The following is a 13,318-nucleotide window of genomic DNA, read 5'->3' on the forward strand; positions in this document are numbered from 1 at the left end:
CTCAATATGGCTTTTCCCTCACTACTTTCAAAATGTTCACAGGTCAGAAAACTAAATACATTTTCCATAAGTATTGGTATTACTTATACTCTTAATCAATTATAATATTATTTCACTAATTTGGGGAATTCATAAAAATGGACAGTGGACCTGAGGCTTGTGTCACAGATGCTAAGACTTCAATGTTTGCTATTTCAGATTTGCAATGAAGTAAAAATTTGAAAGAGGAGAACTGTGAAATCATGAGAAAATGTATTTGCAAGTGCATCTAAAAAAATGAAACAATAGGTTTAATCTTGTGTAAAAATACAATGAGAAAAGAAATAATTTTCCAATATACAAGACTATGATAAAGACACTGGACTAGAGTACCTCAACTTCACATTTTTATCACAGGAAACTACAACTAACCTAAAAGTGTGTATCTACATGATAATCCAAGCTGTGGCTGTGTTAAAAAAAATAAATGCAAACCTGAAAAATTAGGATTTGCTCTATAACTTTTCCTTCAGCCTTAATCTTTATAGAAAATACTCTTCTCTCAGAGATGTAACAATGTATTAAGTCCCATTGAGAGACCCCAGAGAATAAAGACTAGTCAGATCAGTTTAGTCCAATTAGCCAAGGTGGGAGGGCTTCAAGCATCATTGTTTCATCCATGCACCTAATGATACCTTTGAGCGCAGTAGTAAAGCAGGATAATTCTACGTTAAGACGTCAATGCTGCCATGTAAGAAATATTTATATTGTAAGTTGTGAAAAGATAGAAGATGTCAAGAGAAGAGAAAGAAGTTATGCTTTTGCACTGTGGTATTTGTATCTGGCTATGCTTAGTCTTTTAGGATGCCTACCAGAGGTATTTCTGAGGGCATTTTCTGTGAGTGTTACATAGGCCTCAAGAGTTTCAGGGATCTCTACATCTGAAAAAATAAAAGCACAGTTTAAATTGACGGGTCAGCAATGGCTGTCTCCTTACAGCAGGAGTCCTTTTCATAGGATGGAATATATAAATGCAAACATCCTCTCTGGAGAAGGAAAAAGATGAAGACTGAAACACATGAAGGCTGCTACAAAGTCAATATCCAGGCAAACCTAACTCTTTTCAGAGCAATGACCTGGAAAGCAAAGGCAGCCACAAGATCAGAGTATAATACTCTAGTATGTCTTCCCCCACTACTAGCTGCATCTTGGCACTTTCACTTGTTAAGATTTATTACACAAAGCACACATTTAGAAAGGATTTCTGCATGGAAGAGCAAGACCCAAGATCCCACCTCAGACTAAACACTCAGTTGCTGGAGTCTTGCCTGGGTAAGGACTGAGTTAAGATTTTACTTAAATACTTGACGATTTCATCTGTGGATCTCTCCCACATCATTTCTTCATCAGTTTGTTCTGCACTTCTTGCCATATCCAGTATAGTTTCATCTAGTCAGAATAATTTAGGATGCAGTGCTGTTACAGATGACATATCCCATCTGGCAGGCCACAAGCCTAAATACACAGCCAATTCCCTGTGATATCATACATGCCTTTGCCATTTTCCAGGGCTGTCATCATCCAGGAAACCCCATCACTGTGTCTAAGGCCAGAAGGCCACTGAGATCACTTAGGAAATGCTATTTAAAGTCATCAGGGGCTATTTAAAATACTTTTCCATGAGAATCTTGGCCAAGAAATCTCACACGCAATATTTCCTTCTTTTTACTTGGAGAAAACAGAACACACAGTTTGCTACCATACCTGCTATACCAGCTGCTCCTCTCAGGTAGAAGTCCTTTTCTTGTCCTCCATCTTCTTCAGAGTGCAGTGCCCGTGAAACAGCTGTCTCCAGGTCTCTGCTAAGGTCATAGTCATGATCCCACTCCAGGGGAATGGAGTCCACACTCGCAGGGGTATCTCTCCCTGATCGCTCACTTCTCACAGGCTGAGAAAGAGGCAGTGAAAGGTTGGAAGAGGGGTGCGGGGAGAGAACGCTGTCCGCAGATTTGTCATGCCAGCGTATGTCAGAGAGATCTGCTGATTCATCCAGATCTACCTCTCTGTCAGAGAGGTCATGTTCGTCATCTGTTAGCTAGAGCATAATGCAAACAGAACCAATCAATGAAACGTGCACAGGCACTGCATGGTCAGTCTGGGTCAGTGAAATAAAGCAGCAATAGGTGACAATCATACGATGTGGTTTTCATTTTACCTTCTTTTTCCCTTTCCCTTCATTATTTTTAAGCTGTGCTAAAAAAAAAAGCAACGGAAAAGATCAAAGTGCCAGCTCATTTTAATTACTTAAGGCACCATAAAGTCTCACATCAGGCAAATACTTCAGACTTTTACTGATGTAACTGCAAGGGAAATATCAAGTTAGAAAAAGCTCTGGAATCACTTCATAGAAAGCATAAGTGATCTTTATCATGAGCACTGCTCTCACTATGCTCTTTCATATTTTGAAACCCCTGCATTTTGTTCCTTTCTTTCAGTTGGACTTTAGCTACCAAAAATTGTTTTCCTCCCAGTTTTTCATCTGTGTGTTCAGTTCTGGAGATAAATTTCCATCTCTTCTGATGGGGAGAATAACTTTATCATTGTCTTTTAAAAAAAACCTCAAACTCACAAAGCTGCCCATCAAACTATCTGACAGTGCAGAGAGATGTTTCTATTACCAGTACCACACTGCTACCCACAGGAATAAAGTTTTATAAATCTCCAATTTGCATGGATTTTCACTATGATTTACAGAAATTGCAGATCTGGTGAGTTTGCTCTCTGAAGAAAAAACAAATAGCATGTAATGAAGGGAGGCAGACGGTCAGGGTCATAACAAAATTTAACCACAAGACTTTCGGAAAGTTATGCAAGTTTTATGTTAGTTCATTTCAAGATTTTTCTCTCTCCTCATTCTCACATTTGTAAAATGGTAACAAACCAAACAAATAAATACATATCTAAATATACACACAGGAAGGCAGATAAGTTTCTTGTGATAGCGTTCCACACGTCCAAAGACCTCTTGACAGTAACGACGCAGCTCATCTAATTCTTCTTCAATGACTGCTGCATCCAGGGGCTCACTTTTCTCAATGAGTTGCTCCCCTTGCACAATTATTTGCTCAATTTTGCTGTTGTTCAGTGAAATTTCTTGCTGGAAAGCCTGAGTAAAAGAAAAGCCCGTGCTTTATCAACAAAAGCAACATGACAACAACCTGGGTAATTAAGAATACAAGTCTTAAGAGTTTTACAGAAAGAATGGTGTGGGTAACAAACAGGGATTGTTCCAAATATTCTGTCATGAGCAACTATGAGCAATTAAATTTAGCATTCCACAGTCTTTCAAGCCAAAACCAGTGATACTTCATGGTTTACCATCTCATTCCTCACTTGCTGCATTTGGAAAGACTAAACAAGCCATGCCCACGACCAAATGTCGAGAATGAACACAGATGCTAAATGTAAAACACTGGAATTTTGGATAATGTGACATTTGGTATTTTTCTCTCCAGATTATTACTTTTCTGATGCCAAAATGGTTGACAAATGTAGTAATTACTAGATATCAGCAACAGTGGATACTTAACATAAAAAATTTTTATTAACATTCCCTCTTCTGATGAGGGAATGGAGACTATCAGACTATCACCCTTGGCTTTTCTTTTTACATTTTTCACAGCTCAAGGATTTTCTATGCTGACAGAAAAGTACATACTGAAACCTGACATAGCCCATAACTCCTGAGGTTGCAGTCTCAGCCTGCAAGTAAAGGAACCATATCAGGCTGCATTTCTGGATAATGTTTCTTAAATTCCTTTTGCACCATGGCATGTTTTTATCCCTTCTTTCATCCCTCCTTCTATAACTACTCGATTGTTTACCTTAAGTTGCTTTATCTTTGCTTGGACATCACACTCTGAGAAATGCTCAATGTTGGTCAGCTGCAGGTCCATCTCTGTTAGCCATACCAGGATGCTATCGCGTGCTGTTTCAAACTCCTCACGTTGGCTGATAAAATGCTGGAGGGTGGAAAATGGAGTAGCATGAAATGACCAAACAACACGAAAACCCCCAGCAATAGTGGGGAAATGGCTTTTGTTCCCATCAAGCCTAATTTAAACCCAGTACACCATCTTCTTTCATTTCCTACATGCTTTCTAAGGTTCCCTTTTCAGTAACATCATCTTCAGCTGCAATTAGCTGACCTTTGAAAGTCATCTTCTGTGAAGAAGATGGTGTTTCAGATCACCAAGCATTTCCCTACACACTATGCTTTAGTTACCCCAGACAAAGTGAACTGATAAATTTCCTTCCTCTTCCAAAGGTAGAAATCCCCTCAAAATCCCTCGACTGCAGATGCATTAAACTGAAAGCTTCTGAAGTACCCTTAATTCATAACTATAGTAGTGAAATTGAAATCTTAAAAATGGAAAAATACTTTTAGTCTGCGCAGGATGGAGGTAACTCGCTTTTGTAAATTGTCCCATCTCTGGTTCCCCTCGTGAACCATCTGTTTGAGGCTGCAGTCAGAGTCAGTGCGGTTCTCTCTGGCCAGGCGTCGATATTGTTTGTTGATCAGTTCCAGCTGAGTCAGACTTTCATGCACTTGTCTCTGGAAGGCCTAAAGCAATATGAACAAAAGACACCATTGGATTTTTAATTACTGAAATCAGGGTACATATATAGGTCTCTTGCTTTATTTTGACCCTAATTCGACACTCTGATCTGTGTAAAGCTGATAAAGTTCACTAGTTGCAGACATGTCCGGAGGGCTACCCTATAGGGATACTGCCTTCTGATAAAATTGGCACAAAAAAACCCCAAAAAACCCAAATCCCAACAAACCAAAGAAACGCAACCAGAAAAAAGTTTATAGAACTGACATAGTTCACTGAACGAGAAATTACAACATGAACACCCACTACAAAGGCAAAATAAGCACAAAAACCCCTCCTTCTTTCTACTCAATCATATGCCTTTGTATTTCAGAATAGAAATACAAACAATGAAAATGACACTTCTTTTTTAGAAAAAGGAATAGAAATCCAAGATTCCTGTGGCTTCATCGGATTTCTTTACACATACGGAATTTACTGAAATGCAAACATTGAAGAGATTTGAGCAATTGTTTATTCTGTGTTTTACCAAAAACACTGAAAAATTGTGTTGAATGAATAATCTCTTTATCTTCAGTATACTGGTATATAAATTCAACAAGGGGAGTGCCGGATTCTGCAACTGAGATGGAGCAACCCTGGATGTACATACAGGTTGGGGAATGAGATGCTAGAAGGCAATGCCACAGAAAAGGGACCCGTGGGTCCTGGTCAGTGGCAAGTTGAATATGAGCCAACAGTGCCCTGGCAGCCAGGAGGGCCAACCATGTCCTGGGGGGCATCAGGCAAAGCATCGCCAGCTGGGTGAGGGAGGGGATTGTCCTGCTCTGCTCTGCACTGGGGCAGCCTCACCTTGAATACTGTGTGCAGTTTTGGGCACCACAGTATAAGAAAGATATTAAGCTGTTAGAGAGTGTCCAAAGGAGGGCAACAAAGATGGTGAAGGGCCTTGAGGGGAAGCCAGATGAGGAGCGGCTGAGCTCACCTGGTCTGTTCAGAACCTGGAGGAGAATGAGGGGAGACCTCATTGCAGTCTACAACTTCCTCATGAGGGGAAGAGCTACAGCAGGCACTACTCTGTGGTGATCAGTGGCAGAACCTGAGGGAATGGCCTGAAGTTATGTCAGGGGAGGTTTAGGTTGGATATTACAAAAAAGGTTCTTCACTCAGAGGGTGGCTGGATACTGAAACAGGCTCCTGAGTGAAGTGTTCACAGCACCAAGCCTGACAGAATTCAAGAAGCATTTGGATGATACTCTTGGGCACACGGTGTGACTCTTGGGGATGGTCCTATGCAGGGCCAGGAGTTGCACTTGATGATCCTTGTGGGTCTCTTCCAACTCAGCATATTCTGTGACTCTGTGAAATAAGTTTTGTCTTAAAATATTAATGGAAAGAAAATTGCATGAATATTCATGCCAACTTATGTCTGGGCAAATGTTGGCATCATCTACTTTTGATGCTATTTTAAGAGCCTCAGTCATGCAGCTAGGGTGCATAGGTGATTTAGCCCATGAGTTTCATGTTGTGACTAGCAATCTGTCCTAGTTAGAGGGGCCAGGACCAGTTTATCAGTATGTGGGTATAACCAAAACTGTGTATTCTACACACTCTATGTCATTTCTGATGGACTGTTAATAATGGATCATTTGCAGCAGCTGCCCAGGGCACACCTGACACCTCAGGCTACAAGCTGGGTATTAAAGAACTCTGTGAGTTGTGTTTCTTTGCCTTCACACCAATGATTCAGCTATGATAACTCCTCTCCAGGGAGGCATTCCACCTTCACAACCATTCTGAGGGGTCATCTCTGCTAATGGGCCATACTGGACTGGCATAATAGGAAGACCATCAAAGACTACAAAAATATTCCATGACTGACAGAGTTAAATCACCCATTGTGAAATTCCCTGACCTGGGGGAGGTACTGGACATCCCCACCTGAACCTGAGCATATATAATCTTGGGGTTTTGGGACTTCTGGTACCATTTGTTGGATCCAGAGGAGGACTAGAACTTCAACGGGGCTGCGACTGCCACTCTTGACAAGACTGTGATCATCACTTAGACAGAACTGCGACCATCATCCAGACCAACAGCTTTCCTTTCCTTTTACTTTGTCCCCAGGGGGGACACGTGGTGCTCAGCACAGGAGTGCTGTTCTGTTCTTGTCCCACGGTGTGGGGTTATACATCTGTCTTTTTGGGTTAAAACCAGTTTTCCCTGTATCATTGTATTCATTGTAATCCTTTTTTTCTAAGTAATTCTGACTTGTAACCTCTCTGGAGCTGGGATCATTTCTTCCACTGCTTTACTTTTAAATCAGCACACAATCACAAAGCTTGGAGAAAGCACCTTGTAGAGAAAGGTCTGAATTAATCCCTTAAAAATCATAATAATAAAAGATGAATACTATTTTTCAAAAATCTACTTGTTTTTATCTTATCACAGAAATAGAAAAGCAATCAATCAAAGGAAGACTTAAAAACATAGACTAAACCAGCTCTCTTCTGATACAAGCAGGGTTTGGATTCCATTGTAGTTCTACAAAACTTGCTCTTTGATATTCCTCACAATGTAAATAAACAGTCAATCTCTCCCAAAACTAGACATTTCCCTTAATAAGGACTGTAGAGGTGTGATAGGTAATATACTTCAGTACATAAATTTTAATTACATATGAGTTTTCTATATAAAAATATATACTCTTCATATTGTATCATTCAAAGCTAAAAATTAAATAAGCACATTTCTGCTGTATTACTAGAGAGGAAAGTAAAGACACTGGTTGGAAAAAAGATCGAAGTCTGTAGAGTTCTTTCAATATAACAATTATCTTCACTAAATGGCCATCAAATTGGGTAGAGAAGAGCCAAAAATGAGCAAATGGGCTTGCAATTGGAGTGAAATGCTCAGTAGAACTGAATTAACTTAAAATTGCACAAGGATTCCTATATTAGAGGCACAAATCTGACTGTATTTACTAGGATCATGAAATCTAAAAGTGTGCAGTTGTTGTTTCACCTGTTACTAAGCCTCTTCCAGCAACAGAACAGCTGTTCATTTGCTTTCCATTTCTTCATCTCAGCTACACAAGAATTTATCTGTTGCATTCCTTCCTGTAACCTCTTTTCATTTCTCCATAAACTACTGGAGAGGAAGGAGTTTGACTTCATACAGTGAAGTCAGTGAGAGCCATTTCTGACCTCTGTGCTCAGGAACTGAAAGGTTCTCATATGGTCCGATGACATCTTTTTTTGTTGTTGTGTTGTTGGTTTTTTTTAATTCAAGTGCAGATATGGAGAGGAAAACAAAATTAGAAAAAAATGTCTGATTAAAGCAGAAACCTGCTTCTGTTAGTATCTACAAATGGCTGACTTTATACTGACTTCACGACGAAGTCGCTGAATTCTGCTGCATTTGAAAACCACAATTTTCTAGCTTCCATTCCTGGTATTTGGTAGGCACAGAAAGTAGGAGCTCAGGAAAAAAAAAAGAAGGAAAAAAGAGAAAGAACCAAACTACATGGACGGAGAGGTTACATTCTTCTCTTCACATCTAGTTCTTGCTGAGAGCAAAAACGTTCACAATTCTGCTGGAGAGGAAAGGTCACCATGACAGTTGAGGTTCGATGAAACAGACTTTGGGCAAAGTCAAATCAAAGAGTCAATATGCTTTTGGTACTGCTTCTCAGACAGAGACTTGCTAAACAAGAGATTTAGATCCTGATCACTCAATGAAGGGACAAAGGGAAAGAGGTCTGAGGCAGAGTACTTGTGTCCAGGAAGCAAATATTTTAATACTATGGTAACCTGACTCACCATAATGAAGTCTGGCATAGTGAAGTCTGTTTAACAACAAAACCTGGCCAGTAAATTCAGAAATGTGAATGTGAATGTCAATTACAAAACTTGAATCAGTACTTCACAGTTTATGTTTTTGAATTAATTGTTAAACCAAAAAGTATCTGGTCTTAGACATTGTTTAAAACTCACATTTCTTCTTCATGGCAAATACTTTACAGCACCTGACTGTTTACAGAACTGCCTAAATAATTTGTTCTATTTTTCTCTCTCATCTTGATATACTCTTTGCCAATATGAATCCAAGCAAATGATTTTCACCTGTGACTAGCCATAAGACATGTATGCTTTACACATAGGTATACAATCCACTGTGATTATAAGACAAGCCATCACAACATAATATATACAATAGAGCTATGGAACAAGCTCCTGAACACTGACCAAAGTGACAGTTTGTCAGTTTTGAAGTATGCACTTTTAAGTCACAAGGGGACACCATGTGGACATGTAACAGTATTTGCATGAACATAAATTTCAGGTGTAAGGATCTAAAAGGGGGTTATTGTGCATTATACAAAAAAAGTTCAGAGAGTTATAGAAAGAAGAGGGGCATAAAATCAAAGCAAAAGATAAAACATGCAGCATGCATTTGAAGTTGTATTTGGTGAAGGAAGATTTATAACGGCTCTGGAGCACCTACTGTCTCGACATATTAAAAAGTTGCAGAAATAAAAAAGGTGAGAAATCTAGCTTTGGTGAACAAACAGTAAGGGAGAGTGAACAGATTTATTAGCATTTCCAGTTGCCACCTTCCACTGTTTTTTCATTCTAGAAACCTGACACTGAAGGCAGCTACAAAATCATCAACTCCACCATATTAATATAGCGTCTCTGCTGAGTGACTTGGTTATGGGAAGGAAGAACACCAGCTGGCTGCTGCAATGTGATCAGTAGGTATTAAATTTCAACCATTATAAATCACCTCAAATTTCTTCAGTTCTTCCTTAGCAACAGTGTAAAGCACACCAGAGGAGCTTGGGAAAGCAGCTGTCCTCTCAGAGACTTTTAACCAGTCTTCAAATCTAGAGTAGTCATCCAAAAATTTCTGCCACAGCCTCCAGGTCTCTTCAATTCTGCAACAGATAATAGAAAATCAGGGAATGCTTGGACTGATGGCCAGTTGACTTACAGAACTTTAACCAATCATCTAAAACAGCAAACTAACGCTGCACCAGACAATAACTGACTATTAAGCTAACTCAGACATCCAGGCTATAAACAGACCACAGGGAAGGCTGTCTCATTCCAGACTGAGCTAGAATAAGATGAAGGCATTTTTTTTTTTTTTAATGCATCTAATTTTGGAATCAGTATAAAAAAAGTAATGTTTGTAATAAGAGTTCTAAAAGCTGAGCACATGTTAAATAACTTCTGAAATACAGTCCCATTGTAGGTACCTAAGCCAGTATTTTAGAGATCAGAAATCCACACTACCTTAAACTGCAGAAATGCCAAAGAAGTTGCAGCATATATTTTAAAGTTGGCATAATTATGCATTGCAAAGGGACATAAACTTTTTTTTTTTCATTTACCAACTAGTGGTAAAATGCTTTCTCTCAATATACACTGTAAACATATTTTTATTTTAAAAACTCCAAAAGTTAATGTTTTAAAAAAACCATTTTGACTTCAAGGGAATATGTAAAAACAGTGGCAAACACTTGACACTGAAATCAAATGGGCTTAATACTGAGACTGTAAAACACCAAGAAGATCAGCATCACTTGAATTAAAATAACAGAATCATTTTTGGGACAGGTTATTTCACAGTAGAACATATTTCCCAAATCTTAGACATGCAGGACTAAAAAGCACCTGATCTATGCAAAATTTATGCTTTGTTGATGATATGTTTAAGTGGAATTTTGACATCTGGAAAGTTGCTTTTTAATGGGAATAATTGTTTCTAGCACAATACAGATCCTAAATACTGATAGTTCAGTACAAATCAGCTAAAGCATAATGTCTACACTGTAAGAAGGTAAAATAAAGTTCAATGCATTGTTCCACATTAACTTAAAATAGTTCTGAATTGATTTGTTGGACACAAAGGTATGAAGAACTCATATATATTCAAAAATAGAACTAATAAGCTGTATCTATATATATATTCTATACAATGACAATAATATAAATAATAATGGCAATAATATGGCAAATGGCAAATATGGCAAAACAATGGCAATAATATTCTATTCATGGCAATAATATAAAATGACTTAAAGATATCAATCTATGGATATGGAGCAACACAACTTAAAAGCAATGAATGTTTCACATAAAGTAAAGAAAAAATTTACTAAACGCCTTAAGAATACTCCACAAAACCAAAGATCATAAAAAGCTTAATTTAGCATTTTGAAAAGTCATAAATTCTACCTGGAGTTGTTTATATAACTACGTAAACATCAAAGAAATAAGATTAATAATTTACAATGATAATAAATACAGGAGTTTAAACCTGTAACCATGTGTTATTACTAGTCAGCACACAGTACACAGCACTGGCCTAATCTAGCCTACAGCATTACTGCTGTTGGAATCACCCATGCTATCTGATATGGCAATATAAAACAATGAATCTTCTTGATATGATGGGCATGCAGCCTGCAGATGGTCTAAGCATGTGCAGTAAACCAGACTACGCCCAAGATTCATGGGTGCTATGGCCCTCACTTGCTCAGCACAGCTACGGTGGGCAGGCGAGGAAACTTCATATGAGTATTCAGTTCCAGATTTCTTCCAAATAAACAAAACCAGACATAACAGAAACTGTTGAGGAACATTAGGTACATGAAACCCCTAATACCTGGAATAACATTCCACCCATTCGATAACTAGTTTCCCCATCAATCTCAGTAGTTCTAGGGCAAACTAAAGTGTTACAGCCTCCCTTTTAGGTCATGTTTTCTAAATCTCTTGGACTTTGTGCTATCATCTAAGCTTTCTCTAGTTTCTCTCTCATTCCTGTGAAGCATGGGAAATATCACATCATTCTATCAAAGGACTTCCGAGCGACATTTGATGATTTTTATCTGTACCTCCTATAATGCATGTGCAACCCAAAATTTTGGGGTTCCCCCCAGACCCCCAGCATAGAAGCTATTGGCTTTTATACAGTATATATGATCTTTTACTGACCCCTACACTCTTTTATTCAGCACTACAACCATATAACATACATATCACCCTGTATTTCTGCCAGTGGAAGGAAATACTAACTTATTGGCATTTTAGACTTACTTAAGTCGCCTTTCCATTGACATTGCACAAATGTTCCTCCATCTTCTGTCCAGATTGCGTGTAGCCTGCTGGATAGAGTCACACTCTGCTTCTGTGGCACAAGCATCACAGTCATGAAGAAGTACTTCACACAGATTGAGAACAGATGCCACTCCAGTGCTGTGTTTCTCTATGTCCCTCTGAAGTTCCTGTAGGTGAAGAAATTAGTTCTTCAGAGAAATTTCAAAACATGAATAAATGCATTTCTCTTCTACTTATTTTAAAAAAAGAGGAAAAAGCTTGCAAACAGAAGAAAAACATCTGATAAATACCAATTAAGAGACTATGCAAGTGGTGTTGCAATGTTATCAATTAGGCCAGGAGAATCTGGCAGCATGCACAGCTCTCCCAAGGGAGTACAAACACCAAACCATTACCTGGTACAAACTGCCAGAGCTCTGCATGCTCAGCTGAGCATCTTTCACACACATTTAATCAACATCACCAATAAATGGTAGAATTATTCCCAGCTCTCTCCCATTATCACAGAGAATGTAAAGCAGAAGTTAGTAAGAAAAGTGTGAGAAGAAAATACGTGAGGGATCCTTTGTGAACCTACTCTTCCCCAAGTGAGCTAGCTGCAAAATGGCATATTTGACATGGAGACTGGCAGCAGCATGTGTTGAACAGGGCATGTGTAGTAGGAGATTTTTCTTCCTTCAACTTTCCAGTTCCGTAGCATTTTCATTGGAAATGGAAAATTCCAGACACCTAAAGAAAATGCACTCACTCTGCTTTAGCACTTACTGTATGTGATCACTACTATTTTTCCTGTTGGTTTCTTGGTTGCAATGGCTCGTTCTACATTGATGATAATATTTCATCTCAAAGTAATATTTCAACTTCAGCTTTGAACTCCAGATTCATGTTAAGACAAGTCACAAAACTAATTGGTTGTTGCTGTTGGATCAGCGCATTGAAAAGAAACTCTGTTTGACTTCTGTCTACATTTGCAATGAGTCATCAGAATATTAGGTGGAAAAAATAAGTATGGACAATAATAAAGCCAAGACAACATAATTCCAAGAGTGAAAAAGAAATACTAATGAAACTATGTGGGAAAGTGCTATATTGCATCTAGAATACTACGCTCACTTCTGATTCAGATGAAGAAAAGAACTATTAGGACAACTAAATATGTCGAATTTTATTTAGGAGAACAAGAACTTGGCAGCTTGAGGATGAGTAAACATCTCTTTATAATTTTGCAGTGGAAGTAAACTATGACATGCAAAGAGAAATACATAGTCAGTATATTGTGTCTACACACATTTAAGGTCTAACTAGAGGAACTTTTCTTACAACTAGTAGTATGATCTGAAAATGCCTTCCAGCAGGAAATGAGATGTAAATGTCGAATGTAAAAACCTCAGAAAAACTGAAATGGAGCAAGGTCAACCTATATCAACCATTTGATTTGGTTGTTTGTAATAACTAGGTTTGCACTCAGTGAAGTAATTTTTTCATATTCTCATCTATGAAACAGAAATCTATTGTGTAAACATCTACATGAGACTATCAAGTGGAAAATCACGTTTTCTGTCTCAAGGATGGCCTTTCACTTTCACTTGC

General features: G+C 38.4%; 1 protein-coding gene across 22 annotated transcripts in view; it reads right to left on the bottom strand.

Moving 5' to 3' along the window:
* Window positions 1-13,318, bottom strand: part of SYNE1 (spectrin repeat containing nuclear envelope protein 1) — a 306,116-nt gene that overhangs the window by 17,071 nt on the left and 275,727 nt on the right. For 15 of the 22 annotated variants that reach the window (XM_064649158.1, XM_064649165.1, XM_064649163.1 and 12 more), the window contains 7 exons: window positions 11,708-11,895; window positions 9,387-9,537; window positions 4,421-4,603; window positions 3,864-4,001; window positions 2,954-3,145; window positions 1,744-2,074; window positions 852-920 (listed from right to left, as the gene is read on the bottom strand). In XM_064649158.1, coding sequence (XP_064505228.1) covers window positions 852-920; window positions 1,744-2,074; window positions 2,954-3,145; window positions 3,864-4,001; window positions 4,421-4,603; window positions 9,387-9,537; window positions 11,708-11,895 — 1,252 coding nt within the window. Of the gene's footprint in view, window positions 1-851; window positions 921-1,743; window positions 2,075-2,953; window positions 3,146-3,863; window positions 4,002-4,420; window positions 4,604-9,386; window positions 9,538-11,707; window positions 11,896-13,318 lie in introns of those variants that run through there. The other 7 variants (XM_064649168.1, XM_064649167.1, XM_064649175.1 and 4 more) reach the window with 3 other exon arrangements.

This window comes from Pseudopipra pipra, chromosome 3, assembly GCF_036250125.1.
Source record: "Pseudopipra pipra isolate bDixPip1 chromosome 3, bDixPip1.hap1, whole genome shotgun sequence".
NCBI classification, from domain to species: Eukaryota; Metazoa; Chordata; class Aves; order Passeriformes; family Pipridae; genus Pseudopipra; species Pseudopipra pipra.